The sequence below is a fragment of the Centruroides sculpturatus genome, unplaced genomic scaffold (genome assembly GCF_000671375.1).
Source record: "Centruroides sculpturatus isolate CEXI.00-Female unplaced genomic scaffold, Cexi_2.0 scaffold572, whole genome shotgun sequence".
Classification (NCBI taxonomy): Eukaryota; Metazoa; Arthropoda; class Arachnida; order Scorpiones; family Buthidae; genus Centruroides; species Centruroides sculpturatus.
Window position 1 is genome coordinate 109,374 of NW_019386150.1, and position 21,175 is coordinate 130,548.

At 22.9% G+C, this 21,175-nt stretch overlaps 1 protein-coding gene across 1 annotated transcript in view; it reads right to left on the reverse strand.

Moving 5' to 3' along the window:
• LOC111613814 (protein unc-80 homolog) overlaps positions 1–21,175 on the reverse strand; it is a 74,597-nt gene that overhangs the window by 11,532 nt on the left and 41,890 nt on the right. Inside the window, exons 24-47 of the mRNA XM_023355163.1 lie at positions 18,014–18,172; positions 17,747–17,940; positions 17,556–17,675; positions 17,408–17,497; positions 17,089–17,340; positions 16,878–17,016; positions 16,678–16,786; positions 16,537–16,609; positions 16,325–16,459; positions 16,039–16,231; positions 15,490–15,642; positions 15,239–15,423; positions 14,342–14,425; positions 14,176–14,244; positions 13,999–14,097; positions 13,824–13,920; positions 12,682–12,836; positions 12,458–12,604; positions 8,157–8,240; positions 7,991–8,059; positions 7,814–7,912; positions 7,639–7,735; positions 6,497–6,651; positions 6,273–6,419 (exon numbers count right to left, since the gene is read on the reverse strand). Coding sequence (XP_023210931.1) covers positions 6,273–6,419; positions 6,497–6,651; positions 7,639–7,735; positions 7,814–7,912; positions 7,991–8,059; positions 8,157–8,240; positions 12,458–12,604; positions 12,682–12,836; positions 13,824–13,920; positions 13,999–14,097; positions 14,176–14,244; positions 14,342–14,425; positions 15,239–15,423; positions 15,490–15,642; positions 16,039–16,231; positions 16,325–16,459; positions 16,537–16,609; positions 16,678–16,786; positions 16,878–17,016; positions 17,089–17,340; positions 17,408–17,497; positions 17,556–17,675; positions 17,747–17,940; positions 18,014–18,172 — 3,104 coding nt within the window. The remainder of the gene's footprint in view (positions 1–6,272; positions 6,420–6,496; positions 6,652–7,638; positions 7,736–7,813; positions 7,913–7,990; positions 8,060–8,156; positions 8,241–12,457; positions 12,605–12,681; positions 12,837–13,823; positions 13,921–13,998; positions 14,098–14,175; positions 14,245–14,341; positions 14,426–15,238; positions 15,424–15,489; positions 15,643–16,038; positions 16,232–16,324; positions 16,460–16,536; positions 16,610–16,677; positions 16,787–16,877; positions 17,017–17,088; positions 17,341–17,407; positions 17,498–17,555; positions 17,676–17,746; positions 17,941–18,013; positions 18,173–21,175) is intronic.

A 21,175-nucleotide genomic window follows, 5' to 3' on the forward strand; every position in this document is an offset into this window, starting at 1 on the left:
CCATTAAGTGAAAAGTCCATTATACGAAATGTATTTTCCCATAGAAATACATGTTAAAACATATAATTCGTTCTGCAGCATAAAATAACTATACTGTACCATAAAAAAAATGAAAATGGAGCAGTCACCAATTATGCCGGGTAGTCAGATGTTGTGAGGAGGAGGTGGTGGAACACTTTTTTCACACATTCATACAGATACAGACTTTTTACACATTGCAGCAGGTCTCTATTTATTGTTTTTTAATCGGAGTCAGATTCAGGAGAGGCTACCAGAGCTTGCAGGGTCAACTCCTCTTGTTCCATCCTTCGTTTTTTGGCAGCTGGCTTCTTGGACATGAGAGAGAAACAGACCACCTTGGACATGAGAAACATGTCCAAGGTGGTCTGTTTCTCTCTTTTCTTCAACACCTATTGGAAATGACGTGCAAGGGTGTCATTGTAGAGATCATTGATCCTGTTGGCCTCAGCTGTGTTTGGATAATGAGTATTGGTAAACTCCTGAACCTCTCCCCATTTGACAAGGAAGTTTTTGTCAACTTTCACTCCTGATGATTTCTTGCTTTGTTTTAATTGAAATCACCTTTCTGTTTTTTTAGAAGCCTTGATTTGCACAACACTTGAATAAATGTAAATACCCTGCACTGAGGTGATGTACATAATAAACAAGGGAGCAAGCTGAATCCCAACGGGAGCTCTGCACTTCAGATATACTAATAATATATTCTAATAATACTAATCTATATATATAAAAATGAATGTATGTCTGTCTGTGTGTGTGCGTGTGTGTCCTTCATGCATTACCACACCGTTTATTCAATTGCCGTGAAACTTTGGGAAGTTGTTTAACATACTCTAGCAAAGGTTTGTGGCATAGTACGATTGCCATAAAGCTTTGGAAAGTTTTTTTAATTTTTTAATACACTCCCGCAAAGTACATTTATCCTACGATAGATAGTGCGCGTTTACACGAGCATTCGCGTACAGTGTGTTCGATCGATTTCAAATTGTGAAGACCATTTCCCCCTTCAAAAAATATCTCTATATATGTGTTACAGTCAAAACCCGTTTTTAGTTAGAACGCGTTTTAACTAGTTGAAACTAGTTTATACTGAATGTATTTGTTAAAACCCGTTTTGTCTAGTTAAAACTAGTTTTAACTCAAATTCATTTTTGACTAGCAGTAAATTCTAGTTTTAACTAGACAAAATCGGTTTTGTCTAGTTAATTTACTGCTGTATATGTTTTGACTTTAGACAAAACTAGTTTTAACTTTTAACATTAGTTAAAACTAATTTTAGCTACATAAATATGTTTGGGGGAAATAAAGTTATNTTTTTTTTTTTTTTTTTTTTTTTTTTTTTTTTTTTTTTTTTTTTTTTTTTTTTTTTTTTTTTTTTTTTTTTTTTTTTTTTTTTTTTTTTTTTTTTTTTTTTTTTTTTTTTTTTTTTTTTTTTTTTTTTTTTTTTTTTTTTTTTTTTTTTTTTTTTTTTTTTTTTTTTTTTTTTTTTTTTTTTTTTTTTTTTTTTTTTTTTTTTTTTTTTTTTTTTTTTTTTTTTTTTTTTTTTTTTTTTTTTTTTTTTTTTTTTTTTTTTTTTTTTTTTTTTTTTTTTTTTTTTTTTTTTTTTTTTTTTTTTTTTTTTTTTTTTTTTTTTTTTTTTTTTTTTTTTTTTTTTTTTTTTTTTTTTTTTTTTTTTTTTTTTTTTTTTTTTTTTTTTTTTTTTTTTTTTTTTTTTTTTTTTTTTTTTTTTTTTTTTTTTTTTTTTTTTTTTTTTTTTTTTTTTTTTTTTTTTTTTTTTTTTTTTTTTTTTTTTTTTTTTTTTTTTTTTTTTTTTTTTTTTTTTTTTTTTTTTTTTTTTTTTTTTTTTTTTTTTTTTTTTTTTTTTTTTTTTTTTTTTTTTTTTTTTTTTTTTTTTTTTTTTTTTTTTTTTTTTTTTTTTTTTTTTTTTTTTTTTTTTTTTTTTTTTTTTTTTTTTTTTTTTTTTTTTTTTTTTTTTTTTTTTTTTTTTTTTTTTTTTTTTTTTTTTTTTTTTTTTTTTTTTTTTTTTTTTTTTTTTTTTTTTTTTTTTTTTTTTTTTTTTTTTTTTTTTTTTTTTTTTTTTTTTTTTTTTTTTTTTTTTTTTTTTTTTTTTTTTTTTTTTTTTTTTTTTTTTTTTTTTTTTTTTTTTTTTTTTTTTTTTTTTTTTTTTTTTTTTTTTTTTTTTTTTTTTTTTTTTTTTTTTTTTTTTTTTTTTTTTTTTTTTTTTTTTTTTTTTTTTTTTTTTTTTTTTTTTTTTTTTTTTTTTTTTTTTTTTTTTTTTTTTTTTTTTTTTTTTTTTTTTTTTTTTTTTTTTTTTTTTTTTTTTTTTTTTTTTTTTTTTTTTTTTTTTTTTTTTTTTTTTTTTTTTTTTTTTTTTTTTTTTTTTTTTTTTTTTTTTTTTTTTTTTTTTTTTTTTTTTTTTTTTTTTTTTTTTTTTTTTTTTTTTTTTTTTTTTTTTTTTTTTTTTTTTTTTTTTTTTTTTTTTTTTTTTTTTTTTTTTTTTTTTTTTTTTTTTTTTTTTTTTTTTTTTTTTTTTTTTTTTTTTTTTTTTTTTTTTTTTTTTTTTTTTTTTTTTTTTTTTTTTTTTTTTTTTTTTTTTTTTTTTTTTTTTTTTTTTTTTTTTTTTTTTTTTTTTTTTTTTTTTTTTTTTTTTTTTTTTTTTTTTTTTTTTTTTTTTTTTTTTTTTTTTTTTTTTTTTTTTTTTTTTTTTTTTTTTTTTTTTTTTTTTTTTTTTTTTTTTTTTTTTTTTTTTTTTTTTTTTTTTTTTTTTTTTTTTTTTTTTTTTTTTTTTTTTTTTTTTTTTTTTTTTTTTTTTTTTTTTTTTTTTTTTTTTTTTTTTTTTTTTTTTTTTTTTTTTTTTTTTTTTTTTTTTTTTTTTTTTTTTTTTTTTTTTTTTTTTTTTTTTTTTTTTTTTTTTTTTTTTTTTTTTTTTTTTTTTTTTTTTTTTTTTTTTTTTTTTTTTTTTTTTTTTTTTTTTTTTTTTTTTTTTTTTTTTTTTTTTTTTTTTTTTTTTTTTTTTTTTTTTTTTTTTTTTTTTTTTTTTTTTTTTTTTTTTTTTTTTTTTTTTTTTTTTTTTTTTTTTTTTTTTTTTTTTTTTTTTTTTTTTTTTTTTTTTTTTTTTTTTTTTTTTTTTTTTTTTTTTTTTTTTTTTTTTTTTTTTTTTTTTTTTTTTTTTTTTTTTTTTTTTTTTTTTTTTTTTTTTTTTTTTTTTTTTTTTTTTTTTTTTTTTTTTTTTTTTTTTTTTTTTTTTTTTTTTTTTTTTTTTTTTTTTTTTTTTTTTTTTTTTTTTTTTTTTTTTTTTTTTTTTTTTTTTTTTTTTTTTTTTTTTTTTTTTTTTTTTTTTTTTTTTTTTTTTTTTTTTTTTTTTTTTTTTTTTTTTTTTTTTTTTTTTTTTTTTTTTTTTTTTTTTTTTTTTTTTTTTTTTTTTTTTTTTTTTTTTTTTTTTTTTTTTTTTTTTTTTTTTTTTTTTTTTTTTTTTTTTTTTTTTTTTTTTTTTTTTTTTTTTTTTTTTTTTTTTTTTTTTTTTTTTTTTTTTTTTTTTTTTTTTTTTTTTTTTTTTTTTTTTTTTTTTTTTTTTTTTTTTTTTTTTTTTTTTTTTTTTTTTTTTTTTTTTTTTTTTTTTTTTTTTTTTTTTTTTTTTTTTTTTTTTTTTTTTTTTTTTTTTTTTTTTTTTTTTTTTTTTTTTTTTTTTTTTTTTTTTTTTTTTTTTTTTTTTTTTTTTTTTTTTTTTTTTTTTTTTTTTTTTTTTTTTTTTTTTTTTTTTTTTTTTTTTTTTTTTTTTTTTTTTTTTTTTTTTTTTTTTTTTTTTTTTTTTTTTTTTTTTTTTTTTTTTTTTTTTTTTTTTTTTTTTTTTTTTTTTTTTTTTTTTTTTTTTTTTTTTTTTTTTTTTTTTTTTTTTTTTTTTTTTTTTTTTTTTTTTTTTTTTTTTTTTTTTTTTTTTTTTTTTTTTTTTTTTTTTTTTTTTTTTTTTTTTTTTTTTTTTTTTTTTTTTTTTTTTTTTTTTTTTTTTTTTTTTTTTTTTTTTTTTTTTTTTTTTTTTTTTTTTTTTTTTTTTTTTTTTTTTTTTTTTTTTTTTTTTTTTTTTTTTTTTTTTTTTTTTTTTTTTTTTTTTTTTTTTTTTTTTTTTTTTTTTTTTTTTTTTTTTTTTTTTTTTTTTTTTTTTTTTTTTTTTTTTTTTTTTTTTTTTTTTTTTTTTTTTTTTTTTTTTTTTTTTTTTTTTTTTTTTTTTTTTTTTTTTTTTTTTTTTTTTTTTTTTTTTTTTTTTTTTTTTTTTTTTTTTTTTTTTTTTTTTTTTTTTTTTTTTTTTTTTTTTTTTTTTTTTTTTTTTTTTTTTTTTTTTTTTTTTTTTTTTTTTTTTTTTTTTTTTTTTTTTTTTTTTTTTTTTTTTTTTTTTTTTTTTTTTTTTTTTTTTTTTTTTTTTTTTTTTTTTTTTTTTTTTTTTTTTTTTTTTTTTTTTTTTTTTTTTTTTTTTTTTTTTTTTTTTTTTTTTTTTTTTTTTTTTTTTTTTTTTTTTTTTTTTTTTTTTTTTTTTTTTTTTTTTTTTTTTTTTTTTTTTTTTTTTTTTTTTTTTTTTTTTTTTTTTTTTTTTTTTTTTTTTTTTTTTTTTTTTTTTTTTTTTTTTTTTTTTTTTTTTTTTTTTTTTTTTTTTTTTTTTTTTTTTTTTTTTTTTTTTTTTTTTTTTTTTTTTTTTTTTTTTTTTTTTTTTTTTGCTTTGAGTTGAGCGCTAAAATTTGCGTTACGAGCTAGCTTCCGATACCCCACCACTAGTTGGCGCATTGAATGCCACAGCAAACCATAGATTAAGAAAAAGATGGGTAAACTGCCATAATTTTGTTCTTTTCATTACTCTTCCAATGTTATAAGTACATTTTTCTTATTTAAAAATATGTAACAAAAAAATCGTGGTGTTTTGGGGTCCGGAACAGATTAATGTCATTTCAGTGGGGAAAATTGATTTGACATGTGAGTAATTTGAGTTAAGAGTTCGGTCATGGAATGAATTAAACTTGTAAGTCAATGTACCCCACTATACCTCAAATCTAGTCTAATAATTGCCAAATAAATGCATATTTTAAATCTTTGTATATTAAAGAATTGTATAGCAATCTTTTTATTGGTATTTTAAAAATATGCATGTTTTGAAAATCATTAATCAAGGACTTGTTTGCTGTTCAGAACTCTTAATTTTTGCATTTCACATGAAACAATAATTTGATATAAATGTAGTTATGCTTTTAAAACATTCATAAAATCAATCTGTTTTATGTATAAAGATCAATTTTATATCTGTTTAAATCTTATATTTTCAACTTATAGACCATATCATAAATTTGTTGTAATAGTGTAGTGTAATTGTTCTTTTAGTTAGAAAAATTAGTAAATACAAATTATATTTAATTTTAAGAAAAATATGAGAACTTTTTTAATATGAACATAGACTATTGAAAACTGATAACATAATGTTTTAGCATTTCACATCATATGTGTTCTTTTCTTGCCTTCTGCAACCTGTGAATAATTAAATATGATATTCCATATCCTTTATTTTCAAATTTGGTTTTATTTTGATAAATGGTCTACTAATTTTATTATTTAAGATTAAGATTTTGAAAATTTTTTCATTTCATAGGTGTAATAAAGACGATAATAGTGGAATAAAGAAATTACAGTCAAACTTTGGTTTTTGAACTTAATTTGTTCCTAAAAGTTGTTCTCAAACTGAAACAAATTTTCCCATAAGAAATAATATAAAATGGATTAATCTATTTTTGACCCCCCAAACAAAGCCCCTTTTTTTACCTTTTTAGCTGTATTTCATGCATAAAAATGCCTACAAATGAAATATATATTAAAAGCAAAATGTTCTGTCATTGCAAACCGAAATCATCACTTTACAAAAAAAGTGCTATAAAGAATCAACTCTCTCTGCTTGCATGAAATATAAACAAATCAATCAAGACAGATAGCAAGTACTTTATTCACACTTTCTGAAATATTATGTTTCAATTGTTTTGATTTTATTTTTAATTTTAGTTTGTTTCATTGTAAAAACTAGAGTTTTAATTATTATTATTATTATTATTATGTTGGGTTTAGTGGGTTGTACTCGGTACACACCGGTGGCTGTGTACTATGCCGGACCAGAGTCAAGGCATAGCAACCAAAACAAAACTAAAAATTTAACTTAATTAAATTAACTTAATTAAACAAAACAAAACTTATTATTATTATTATTATTATTATTATTGACATACTTTTCCTAAAGGTCCATTATATAATGAAAAATCAGCTTCTAAAGCCTTCCTTGGAAATGATGGTAATTTCATCAATTCTTCATGCATAAAAAATACTCTTTGTGTTACTTGTGTTGGAGATTTTAAAATTGATAAGCTCATTAAAACCTGAGAGAATTTTAAATTATTTCAATATTGTAATGTAAGAAATTTTAAAATAATTTTGAATTTTGATTAAATATTACCTTTCCCAGTTCAAGAAAACGCTGAGTGAACGCTTGTTTTTGTAGAGTTTCAAAAGCTACTTCAGGATCCATATGAATAAGTGATAATTGTGCATATTGAGATCGTTTGAAAAAATAATAGTCTCTGACATATGAGTCTAAACTATGCATTTGATCTGCAAGAATAAATTTACTGGCATGTATAATATATAATATTTAAAGAGTTCTAGCCTATTCCAGCAATAATTTCTTTATTTATCAAATGTTTTTGTTAAAATTTAAATTTAAAAAGAATTCTACTACATGTTCAATCCTGATGATGGCTACTTAGATGGTTGAAAACATTCAATAAATAAAGAAATTGTTGCTGGAACAAGCTAGAAATCTTTAAATTTTACATTTACTCTAGTTAAGAAGTTTATTAATATAAAATATAATTAATTTTTTTCATCTGATAGTTCTTTTAATTTAATTAATATTTTGAGACAAAGTTTACCCAAACAGGAACCACCATTTATTAGCTCTGTGTTTCAGACAATACAATCCTGGCGACTGACCTTTTTTTAGGCTACTAGCCATCAAAACGATAAAAAGTCCTTTTAAAAAAACACAAAAATTTCCAATTAAAAAATATAAAATTTTTCTAAAATAGGAACTAGCGATATACAAACATCTTCTTGATAACCATCTAACTTTCTTGGGGTGTTTTAGCTTTTTATCCACAATGAAGAAGCGCTGGAAAATGCAGATTTGGAAATGTTTTTCCCTGGTGGGGATATTTTACCGAAAATATCCCCACCAGGCCGAAATATATGGGGGCCGAAAATATTGCGCTTTGTCTCAAAATATTAATTAAAATAAAATATAATCCTTTATTTCATAAAAGTATAGACTCTTAAAAAAAGATGTTAAGATAATTTCAATTATACATGGTGTTTTTTGTTGTAAACTTATTTCATTTCTTATTCAATATACATTTTTTTTATTTGTTTTCAATTTGAAAATATGTTTTTTCAGAAATTAATTGGTTACACTTTGTTAAAACTTAAAAAAATTTACTTTGTTAAAAAAATAATATGATAATTTTAAATTAAGTGTTTATAAAATATAAGTTTATTTATTAAAATAATTTCTATCATCAAAAAATGAAATTAAATAATTACTGGTTTTCATGTCCACTAAGAAATATGAATTGTGTTGAGCTTCATCTATTCCAAAAAAATCTAAGCTGTCTTGCAAAATGTGAGAAAACTGTGTATCCTAAATTTAAAATTAAAATACATTAAACATTTATAATATCTCTTAAGACAAACAATAATTTCAAAATTTATAAATTACTTCATGAACTGGAAATTGTGAAGGGATACCACCAGCATCAGGGCCATGAACAATAATTTTTTTTGCACTTGGAATATTGGCTGTTATCAATAATGTTGACTACAAATAAAAACAATACAATAAAATAAATATTTATATAATTTAAATAAATGTTAAGATAAATTTAAATTAGCTTACATCACATTGTTCTTTGCGTAGTATTTGTTTCAAGTCCTTCAAAAATAATCCATGCACACTTGGTACAACCTTTAATGCAATCAAATACTCAGTTTTAGATACCAAAAAATTTAAACATAACATAGAAAAAACAATTATAAAATAAATTTTAATAATAAAAACTTACCAACCAAAGCACAGATAAAGCATTAGAAATAATTTCTTGGCTGCATTCTATACTTGTTCGCACATAAAACATAATAAATCCAATCTAAAATAAAATATTTAATCGATTAAAACTGATGTTGTTTGATGATAACTTAGTAAAATAAACTTAAAAGAATATTTCTGAAGTCAATTTCCTTTCAAATAATTTTTACCTTTAGTATTTATATTTTAAAACATTTAGTTATCAGAGTAAATTTACTTTTTCTGTCTTGTAAGTCGAATAAATACAAATATACACATCAAACGAAACCTGATATTAAGCAAATATACATCCACAACTGCTGTAAATGATCATGCTAAATTTGGATATAATGATTATAAATTAGAAATAAATTTGGCACTAGAGTGAGGTGTTAGGCGCATCTCATATTAAAATTNAGCCGAATCCCAACGGGAGCTCTGCACTTCAGATATACTAATAATATATTCTAATAATACTAATCTATATATATAAAAATGAATGTATGTCTGTCTGTGTGTGTGCGTGTGTGTCCTTCATGCATTACCACACCGTTTATTCAATTGCCGTGAAACTTTGGGAAGTTGTTTAACATACTCTAGCAAAGGTTTGTGGCATAGTACGATTGCCATAAAGCTTTGGAAAGTTTTTTTAATTTTTTAATACACTCCCGCAAAGTACATTTATCCTACGATAGATAGTGCGCGTTTACACGAGCATTCGCGTACAGTGTGTTCGATCGATTTCAAATTGTGAAGACCATTTCCCCCTTCAAAAAATATCTCTATATATGTGTTACAGTCAAAACCCGTTTTTAGTTAGAACGCGTTTTAACTAGTTGAAACTAGTTTATACTGAATGTATTTGTTAAAACCCGTTTTGTCTAGTTAAAACTAGTTTTAACTCAAATTCATTTTTGACTAGCAGTAAATTCTAGTTTTAACTAGACAAAATCGGTTTTGTCTAGTTAATTTACTGCTGTATATGTTTTGACTTTAGACAAAACTAGTTTTAACTTTTAACATTAGTTAAAACTAATTTTAGCTACATAAATTAGTGGTTAAAATCTGTAGATGTTTCAAATAAAATGGTAGTATCGCTTTAAGAATAGTCTAAAAAAAAAAAGCCAAGATATGATTTATATTTCATGAATATATAAAAATATAAGAATTTTATTAAGCCTATAACTGAAGTTTATTGTTTGCTAAATAACTTATTTATCCTACAGATACAGTGGTGCCTCATATAACGTACTTAATCCATTCCAGGCGCACGTCCATTAAGTGAAAAGTCCATTATACGAAATGTATTTTCCCATAGAAATACATGTTAAAACATATAATTCGTTCTGCAGCATAAAATAACTATACTGTACCATAAAAAAAATGAAAATGGAGCAGTCACCAATTATGCCGGGTAGTCAGATGTTGTGAGGAGGAGGTGGTGGAACACTTTTTTCACACATTCATACAGATACAGACTTTTTACACATTGCAGCAGGTCTCTATTTATTGTTTTTTAATCGGAGTCAGATTCAGGAGAGGCTACCAGAGCTTGCAGGGTCAACTCCTCTTGTTCCATCCTTCGTTTTTTGGCAGCTGGCTTCTTGGACATGAGAGAGAAACAGACCACCTTGGACATGAGAAACATGTCCAAGGTGGTCTGTTTCTCTCTTTTCTTCAACACCTATTGGAAATGACGTGCAAGGGTGTCATTGTAGAGATCATTGATCCTGTTGGCCTCAGCTGTNTTTTTTTTTTTTTTTTTTTTTTTTTTTTTTTTTTTTTTTTTTTTTTTTTTTTTTTTTTTTTTTTTTTTTTTTTTTTTTTTTTTTTTTTTTTTTTTTTTTTTTTTTTTTTTTTTTTTTTTTTTTTTTTTTTTTTTTTTTTTTTTTTTTTTTTTTTTTTTTTTTTTTTTTTTTTTTTTTTTTTTTTTTTTTTTTTTTTTTTTTTTTTTTTTTTTTTTTTTTTTTTTTTTTTTTTTTTTTTTTTTTTTTTTTTTTTTTTTTTTTTTTTTTTTTTTTTTTTTTTTTTTTTTTTTTTTTTTTTTTTTTTTTTTTTTTTTTTTTTTTTTTTTTTTTTTTTTTTTTTTTTTTTTTTTTTTTTTTTTTTTTTTTTTTTTTTTTTTTTTTTTTTTTTTTTTTTTTTTTTTTTTTTTTTTTTTTTTTTTTTTTTTTTTTTTTTTTTTTTTTTTTTTTTTTTTTTTTTTTTTTTTTTTTTTTTTTTTTTTTTTTTTTTTTTTTTTTTTTTTTTTTTTTTTTTTTTTTTTTTTTTTTTTTTTTTTTTTTTTTTTTTTTTTTTTTTTTTTTTTTTTTTTTTTTTTTTTTTTTTTTTTTTTTTTTTTTTTTTTTTTTTTTTTTTTTTTTTTTTTTTTTTTTTTTTTTTTTTTTTTTTTTTTTTTTTTTTTTTTTTTTTTTTTTTTTTTTTTTTTTTTTTTTTTTTTTTTTTTTTTTTTTTTTTTTTTTTTTTTTTTTTTTTTTTTTTTTTTTTTTTTTTTTTTTTTTTTTTTTTTTTTTTTTTTTTTTTTTTTTTTTTTTTTTTTTTTTTTTTTTTTTTTTTTTTTTTTTTTTTTTTTTTTTTTTTTTTTTTTTTTTTTTTTTTTTTTTTTTTTTTTTTTTTTTTTTTTTTTTTTTTTTTTTTTTTTTTTTTTTTTTTTTTTTTTTTTTTTTTTTTTTTTTTTTTTTTTTTTTTTTTTTTTTTTTTTTTTTTTTTTTTTTTTTTTTTTTTTTTTTTTTTTTTTTTTTTTTTTTTTTTTTGCTTTGAGTTGAGCGCTAAAATTTGCGTTACGAGCTAGCTTCCGATACCCCACCACTAGTTGGCGCATTGAATGCCACAGCAAACCATAGATTAAGAAAAAGATGGGTAAACTGCCATAATTTTGTTCTTTTCATTACTCTTCCAATGTTATAAGTACATTTTTCTTATTTAAAAATATGTAACAAAAAAATCGTGGTGTTTTGGGGTCCGGAACAGATTAATGTCATTTCAGTGGGGAAAATTGATTTGACATGTGAGTAATTTGAGTTAAGAGTTCGGTCATGGAATGAATTAAACTTGTAAGTCAATGTACCCCACTATACCTCAAATCTAGTCTAATAATTGCCAAATAAATGCATATTTTAAATCTTTGTATATTAAAGAATTGTATAGCAATCTTTTTATTGGTATTTTAAAAATATGCATGTTTTGAAAATCATTAATCAAGGACTTGTTTGCTGTTCAGAACTCTTAATTTTTGCATTTCACATGAAACAATAATTTGATATAAATGTAGTTATGCTTTTAAAACATTCATAAAATCAATCTGTTTTATGTATAAAGATCAATTTTATATCTGTTTAAATCTTATATTTTCAACTTATAGACCATATCATAAATTTGTTGTAATAGTGTAGTGTAATTGTTCTTTTAGTTAGAAAAATTAGTAAATACAAATTATATTTAATTTTAAGAAAAATATGAGAACTTTTTTAATATGAACATAGACTATTGAAAACTGATAACATAATGTTTTAGCATTTCACATCATATGTGTTCTTTTCTTGCCTTCTGCAACCTGTGAATAATTAAATATGATATTCCATATCCTTTATTTTCAAATTTGGTTTTATTTTGATAAATGGTCTACTAATTTTATTATTTAAGATTAAGATTTTGAAAATTTTTTCATTTCATAGGTGTAATAAAGACGATAATAGTGGAATAAAGAAATTACAGTCAAACTTTGGTTTTTGAACTTAATTTGTTCCTAAAAGTTGTTCTCAAACTGAAACAAATTTTCCCATAAGAAATAATATAAAATGGATTAATCTATTTTTGACCCCCCAAACAAAGCCCCTTTTTTTACCTTTTTAGCTGTATTTCATGCATAAAAATGCCTACAAATGAAATATATATTAAAAGCAAAATGTTCTGTCATTGCAAACCGAAATCATCACTTTACAAAAAAAGTGCTATAAAGAATCAACTCTCTCTGCTTGCATGAAATATAAACAAATCAATCAAGACAGATAGCAAGTACTTTATTCACACTTTCTGAAATATTATGTTTCAATTGTTTTGATTTTATTTTTAATTTTAGTTTGTTTCATTGTAAAAACTAGAGTTTTAATTATTATTATTATTATTATTATGTTGGGTTTAGTGGGTTGTACTCGGTACACACCGGTGGCTGTGTACTATGCCGGACCAGAGTCAAGGCATAGCAACCAAAACAAAACTAAAAATTTAACTTAATTAAATTAACTTAATTAAACAAAACAAAACTTATTATTATTATTATTATTATTATTATTGACATACTTTTCCTAAAGGTCCATTATATAATGAAAAATCAGCTTCTAAAGCCTTCCTTGGAAATGATGGTAATTTCATCAATTCTTCATGCATAAAAAATACTCTTTGTGTTACTTGTGTTGGAGATTTTAAAATTGATAAGCTCATTAAAACCTGAGAGAATTTTAAATTATTTCAATATTGTAATGTAAGAAATTTTAAAATAATTTTGAATTTTGATTAAATATTACCTTTCCCAGTTCAAGAAAACGCTGAGTGAACGCTTGTTTTTGTAGAGTTTCAAAAGCTACTTCAGGATCCATATGAATAAGTGATAATTGTGCATATTGAGATCGTTTGAAAAAATAATAGTCTCTGACATATGAGTCTAAACTATGCATTTGATCTGCAAGAATAAATTTACTGGCATGTATAATATATAATATTTAAAGAGTTCTAGCCTATTCCAGCAATAATTTCTTTATTTATCAAATGTTTTTGTTAAAATTTAAATTTAAAAAGAATTCTACTACATGTTCAATCCTGATGATGGCTACTTAGATGGTTGAAAACATTCAATAAATAAAGAAATTGTTGCTGGAACAAGCTAGAAATCTTTAAATTTTACATTTACTCTAGTTAAGAAGTTTATTAATATAAAATATAATTAATTTTTTTCATCTGATAGTTCTTTTAATTTAATTAATATTTTGAGACAAAGTTTACCCAAACAGGAACCACCATTTATTAGCTCTGTGTTTCAGACAATACAATCCTGGCGACTGACCTTTTTTTAGGCTACTAGCCATCAAAACGATAAAAAGTCCTTTTAAAAAAACACAAAAATTTCCAATTAAAAAATATAAAATTTTTCTAAAATAGGAACTAGCGATATACAAACATCTTCTTGATAACCATCTAACTTTCTTGGGGTGTTTTAGCTTTTTATCCACAATGAAGAAGCGCTGGAAAATGCAGATTTGGAAATGTTTTTCCCTGGTGGGGATATTTTACCGAAAATATCCCCACCAGGCCGAAATATATGGGGGCCGAAAATATTGCGCTTTGTCTCAAAATATTAATTAAAATAAAATATAATCCTTTATTTCATAAAAGTATAGACTCTTAAAAAAAGATGTTAAGATAATTTCAATTATACATGGTGTTTTTTGTTGTAAACTTATTTCATTTCTTATTCAATATACATTTTTTTTATTTGTTTTCAATTTGAAAATATGTTTTTTCAGAAATTAATTGGTTACACTTTGTTAAAACTTAAAAAAATTTACTTTGTTAAAAAAATAATATGATAATTTTAAATTAAGTGTTTATAAAATATAAGTTTATTTATTAAAATAATTTCTATCATCAAAAAATGAAATTAAATAATTACTGGTTTTCATGTCCACTAAGAAATATGAATTGTGTTGAGCTTCATCTATTCCAAAAAAATCTAAGCTGTCTTGCAAAATGTGAGAAAACTGTGTATCCTAAATTTAAAATTAAAATACATTAAACATTTATAATATCTCTTAAGACAAACAATAATTTCAAAATTTATAAATTACTTCATGAACTGGAAATTGTGAAGGGATACCACCAGCATCAGGGCCATGAACAATAATTTTTTTTGCACTTGGAATATTGGCTGTTATCAATAATGTTGACTACAAATAAAAACAATACAATAAAATAAATATTTATATAATTTAAATAAATGTTAAGATAAATTTAAATTAGCTTACATCACATTGTTCTTTGCGTAGTATTTGTTTCAAGTCCTTCAAAAATAATCCATGCACACTTGGTACAACCTTTAATGCAATCAAATACTCAGTTTTAGATACCAAAAAATTTAAACATAACATAGAAAAAACAATTATAAAATAAATTTTAATAATAAAAACTTACCAACCAAAGCACAGATAAAGCATTAGAAATAATTTCTTGGCTGCATTCTATACTTGTTCGCACATAAAACATAATAAATCCAATCTAAAATAAAATATTTAATCGATTAAAACTGATGTTGTTTGATGATAACTTAGTAAAATAAACTTAAAAGAATATTTCTGANTATAATAATATAACATAATTTAAATTAACCAAGCCAAAAGATTTACCTTGCACAATGCCTTTGAGAGTCTATTACAGGCTCGTATTTGACGATAATGACAGTTTAAATTACAATGATGTTGATGATGACAAGAAAAATTTAAAGTTTCTAATAACTGCACCACAACCTAAAATAATAACAAAATGTTTAAAAGAAATACTCTATAAATATATAGATAAAGTTTATATTAATTAATACTTTAAGCCATGGAAAATTTTTTCCAATTGATCCATTTGCATCTATTAAATCAACAGGACTTTCTGGTGGTTGGTCATCACTTAGTACACCTGGAGATTCATCTCCACTTACATCTGCTCGTTCACTAGTATCGCTACGATCTGATATAGCACTAACTTTCCGCCGAGAATGTATGCTCTCTGTTCGTCTCAATCCTAAATTATATTATTAACTATAATAAATAATTTAAATATTAAATTGAATACCAACTAGTTGGAAAGTACAAACCTCCTTCTTCATCCAGCCCGAAGCAAGACTCGGACCTCACTCTAGTGCCAAATTAATTTCTAATTTATAATCATTATATCCAAATTTAGCCTGATCATTTATGGCAGTTATGGTGTATATTTCGAATAAATACAATTTACTAAAATGAGAAATTTCTGACAAATCATTTAAATTTTTCATAAACAGATATAATGAAGATTGAACTTTTAAAATTAATATACACTTACTAAATAGTTATACAAATAATATGCAGCCTGTGCCGGTAATTTAGGAATATAACGCAATAATCTTCTTATAACTTGCATCATTGTATCTGGTTTCTCTCTGGTTAATTTCTCAAGAATTAATCTTAAAAACAGAGCAGTATCTTCCACAAGACAATTCCAAATCACTTGATAGGCTACTTCATATACTATAAAATTAAAATTTGTATTTAGAGATTTTTAAAATAATATGTATTTCATAAATTGATACATACCGGCAAATCCTTGTGAACAAACTTGTACATCTTCTAAAAGATTTATAATATGGATTGAGGCATTACATAAGCATGATGGAAACAGAAGTTGTGCTATTTGCATGTGATGCAACATTGTTCTTTCTAAAGTTAGATTATCTTCATTTCCAACATCTGAGATTTTAAAAATATTTATTTGTATTCTTTTAATATAGCACATAACAATAACAATTTACTATTATATTATATTATATTTATAATTATTTATTATTATTAATTTTTTACAATGTTAGTCATGAGCATTTGCAGAAAATTTTCGAGGAGAGCAAAGCTTGGAGACAAATAATTACATCAATATATTTTTATTTATTTATTTAATTCTTGTTAGATCATAGAATAGTATTGAATCAAAGCATTTTATGGTCAAGAGTGTAAGGTTATATAGTTCAGTCATTTCTATGATTATAATTTGTAAAATATTATACTCAATTCCAGGGGAAAACAAGTTCTTTGTTTGTCCCTCTCTGCAACTGCTCCTGATGTTAGTTAATATGTATAATGCAAAATTACCATCCTCGTGTTCTTCAGCAGTATGAAACAGTGCTGGTTCATAAGCAGCATGATAGCAGACTGGAACTGAAGTAATATGATAATTTTCTCTATTTGCTCTTTTCTTTTCTTCTTCTGCTTGTAATGCATTATGCACTAATTCCATTTGTTGTTTACGTCTCGTTTTTGTTGCAGTTACAAAAGAACGTTGCAGCTATAACATTAAAAATTTTATTCATAATATCAATATAAATTTAATTATAAATTAAATAAATAAAATTATTAAATTTATTTTAAAATAAATTACTGATTGTTCTTGATTGATTGTAACTTCTTCTACTTTAGCTTTTACATGAGGCATCCAAGGAGGATCTGCAACTGGAAGTGATTCGATAGCTATTTTAGGAGAAGGTGATGTGAATTCTATAGCTGGTGGAGGAACCTTAATTATAATAGTTTAAACATTAAAAAAATTTTTACTTAAATTTCCTAATTTTATAGAAATATTTGAAAACAAACTTTGAAAATTAAATGAGCACCATCTTCCATGTTAGGCCAACACTGATAACGAAATTTCCACAGGGATCGAAATCTATAATATAATAAGTCAATGATTATTTCAGATCTGAAATGTGTAATCTGCAGAAGTATTGTACATACCTGAGAATGGAATTGACTCGTTGCTCTGGATCTTCAGTATGTAATTCATCATATATCATTTTTGTAGCTATATCGGGACATTTCACAGAAGATAGAATGAATGTGACAGCTAATAATAAAATAATTGAACAATAATTAACACAATTAATTAATTAATTTAATCTCAAATTTTTTAATATTAAAACTTAAATAAATAATACCTGCTGAACTTGCTAATTGTTGATTACTTTCTAATAATAATTCCCAAGAAATGGACATTGTTCTTTTGTAAATGTCATCAGACATAATCACAGCTCCTTTAATTAACATTGACAGAGGAGAATGAAAAAGTCCTCTTACCTAAAAAATAATTTTAATATTTCTAAGAGTTTTTCTGCTGATATTCTATTGCTAAATGATCAAAAATTAAACCTGGCTCTTTAAATATTTCAATATTTGATCCTGTTCAATTTTTTCTTGTTTTTTCTTACTACTAGTATCAACTTTCTGCTGAGTTCCTTTATCTGCATATAGGCATGCTTCAATGTCATGAGCTAAATGAGTAGTACTGCTATGTAAAGAACGAGAAGGTAGATATGGTATATCCATAGCATGTTCTAATTTGTCAAGATTATGAGGTATGCTAGCTTTTCTTTTCAAAGGAGAACTAGGAGCTGTTATAATCTGTAACAAATAGTTGCTTAAATATTAAAAATGTTATTGTGATAATGAAAACAAAGAAATAACATACTTTTTTTAATTTCTTTTCTTTTTTTATTTCTTCTTTATCAGAATGTTGTTTTTCAGTACTTTGTGAAAAATTAAATTCTTCTCCATAGACCTAATAATAATTTATGATAATATAACATAATTTAAATTAACCAAGCCAAAAGATTTACCTTGCACAATGCCTTTGAGAGTCTATTACAGGCTCGTATTTGACGATAATGACAGTTTAAATTACAATGATGTTGATGATGACAAGAAAAATTTAAAGTTTCTAATAACTGCACCACAACCTAAAATAATAACAAAATGTTTAAAAGAAATACTCTATAAATATATAGATAAAGTTTATATTAATTAATACTTTAAGCCATGGAAAATTTTTTCCAATTGATCCATTTGCATCTATTAAATCAACAGGACTTTCTGGTGGTTGGTCATCACTTAGTACACCTGGAGATTCATCTCCACTTACATCTGCTCGTTCACTAGTATCGCTACGATCTGATATAGCACTAACTTTCCGCCGAGAATGTATGCTCTCTGTTCGTCTCAATCCTAAATTATATTATTAACTATAATAAATAATTTAAATATTAAATTGAATACCAACTAGTTGGAAAGTACAAACCTCCTTCTTCATCATCTTCAGCAAATGTAGAAGAACGACCTCTATTTTTTCTATCACCTGTTTTTTTTAGTTTTAAGCTTCTTCTTTTAAAACTAGAATTTATTCCAGAAACTGGACCTTTACGTAACAAATAAGGACGAACTTGCCCTATGCGACGCCCTAAAGAATAAAAAGTAAATTAACTATTTATTTATAAAAACTTTAAAAAGTTAAAACTGTCATGTATATATCAGAAATAATTGCAGCAATGCAGCAATTCATTTCTATTCTTATGTAGTAACATTTTGGGTTAGATTATTGTAGGTTTTGAATAATTTGTAATTAATAGTGATAATTAAAATGTCATATGTCAACATCAGGTTAATGTAGAGAGTATAGTTGTAAGCTTCTTACCTCTAACGACTTAAATAATTATCTCATACTACTAGTAATTAGTGGAAATATACAAGCCTTATCAAACTGTATTGGAGCATCAGTAAATCTGATGTGAAAGGTGAGAAATGCATTACAAATGAGACAAGACAAATACCAGTCGAATTGCGTTTCTTTTAATCAAATAAAGAAAACAGATATTATTCTGCCTGCTATAGAGAACAAAAATGTAATTACAGTAATTTCCCACTATTGCTCGATCTTCCCACGACAATTAATTATTACACAATTCAGCTTAAAACTAAGACTAATCACTATAGACTATCACTACTTAAAAACTAGATAGAAAGAGAAGAATGAAGACTGGTTAGAGAGTATACTGGTATCTTAGATTGGGGTCCTGATAACAAAAATAATATGGATGATGATCGCCATATGGATGGTAGATGTTCAATCCATTTACAACGGATTAATGATAACATGTTATCATTAAATATTGCTGAGGAAGGTTTCCTTTGGCTTGGATGGGAGAATTCACTTACTTATTTCTGTCTGATGATGCCACTTAGCTTGGTGTCATTGTTTACACGTGGTCTACACTGATGATCTCTGCTTTCCTATCTCTCTAGGCCTCAGAGTTCTGGTTGCTTCTCAACCAGCTCGGTCTCCCTCACTAGACCTCCTCTCTTGTTGGTGGCAACCCAAAATGTGACTCTCCTTAACTCCTGTTTTCCCACGTCTCCCTCAGGCAGGACCCTTTCTTTTCCTTTTTTTTATTCTGGCCAATCAGAACCCACAAACTGTAATAATTAATAGGCTCCTGTCATGTGACAGGAAAGGGTTGAAGACAGAAGGAAGAAGAATTACAAGAAAGAAGAAAGGAGTTCCTATTCTATATACAACTATATATAATACAAAAACAAGCATGGTAGACAGCCACACCAGCTCACATCAAAAAATGCTAATTTTATTTATGGAATGCATTTTGGTTTTCACTCAACCCTCTTCAGTCACTATTACATAAACACAGATACCTACAATTGCAAAAAACTTATGTATCTGTGTTTATGTAATAGTGGCTGAAGAAGGTTTAATGAAGACTGAAATGTATTCTATGAATAAAATTAGTCCTATTTTTGTATATGACTGTGATTTTCTAATGCTCCAATACAGTTTGATAAGCCTCATATATCTCCGCCAATTGGTAGTTTGAGATAATTATTTAATATAGAGATTTACTTAATTCAAAGCATGTGTTCATGAAGTTTATTAAAATCAATGCATATGTTACTTTATGAAGTTTGTTTAAGATAATAAGATAGAAAATTTAGCAATTTCCACATATTTTATAAAATAACTCAAATGTATATTTGGAAAATTCAGATATTTAACAAAATTTGATTTTTTTTAAAATTCATAATCTTGAATAGTATGAACAATTCTTGCCTTCTGTTTTTAAAGAACAATATTTATGATAAAATTTTCCCAAAGTAATTTTGAAATATGAAATAGTTTCATTGAATGTTACACAATGTATCTTATAATATAATCGAGATGGGTTAATAATGATAATGATAATGATAAGCACAGAGCCCAAATGGTTAGGAGTTGAAAGTTGAAATTTGGTACACAATTAGGTATGCCATGAAAATGCACACTAAGAAATTCCCCCTGTGGGGAGAGAGAGAGGGTTAAGGATTACCCTGAAGAACTTGGTTTCTACTGTACTATTTTAGATGTGGGTTTTTGTGGGAAATCGAACATATTTTTAGACCCATCTAAAAATTCTCTAATTAGCCTCAGAAGAGGGAGGACCTAATTCTTGCACCTGGTGAAAATGGTTAAGATCAGCTATATAACTACAAAGATTATCTTACATATGGATTTATCACCCCTAAATGACCAATCTAACATATTTTTAAAAAATTCTTTATTCCTCTACTGTACACAATTTAAAGATTCTGGTATTTTTGAAATCGTGCCAGTAATACAGGTCTGCAAAAAAAAACTTTTTTCCGGCTGCATGGGATATTTTTGCTGAATTATATATTTTAAAGATTGGAGATTCTAAAAATGACTTCCGTAACATTCCATCATGTATAGGTTTTTTGCAAAATAAAAACAAATATTTGATAAAAACTCTTATTTATTACAATGAACTAAATATATTATATTTTCTTATGACACCTTTTCTTCTTCTCTTTGATGCTTCTCCAAACTCGTTTCCAATTTCCTTCTCTGGTTTCTCGACTGAGCATCCAACAGTAGTCAACTAACATATTGACATACCATTTTCCTTGATAACATCTCTCAATATCACGGACATCCTGGTGAAATCTTTCACCCTGTTCTTCACTGTAGGCTCCCAAGTTTTCAGGAAAATAGTCAAAACGGGAATGTAAGAAATGAACTTTTAAGCTCATTTTGCATCCTTGAAGCTTCATACGCTGACAACATGCATTGTACAATGGTTTTGTAGTCAGGGTCCTTAGTATTCCCCAAAAACTTATGCACTGCATTCTTAAAAGAGTCCCATGCTTTTTTTTCCTTTTCTCCCATTGTTTCCAAAAAGAAGGGATCAGATAAAGGGGATATTGATTTTTCACTGTGTATTCACCACAAACATAACAGAAGCTGTCGAGAGAAATTACACAACCTCTGCGAGCCATATTCCAGAAATAAAAATACAAGCACAGTAGCGTTCGAATGCTGGATATAAACTGAGTGTGGCATTAGATGGCCAGCAACATACTTATTTAGCTTGTTGAAACATGATCTAATCCAACAGCA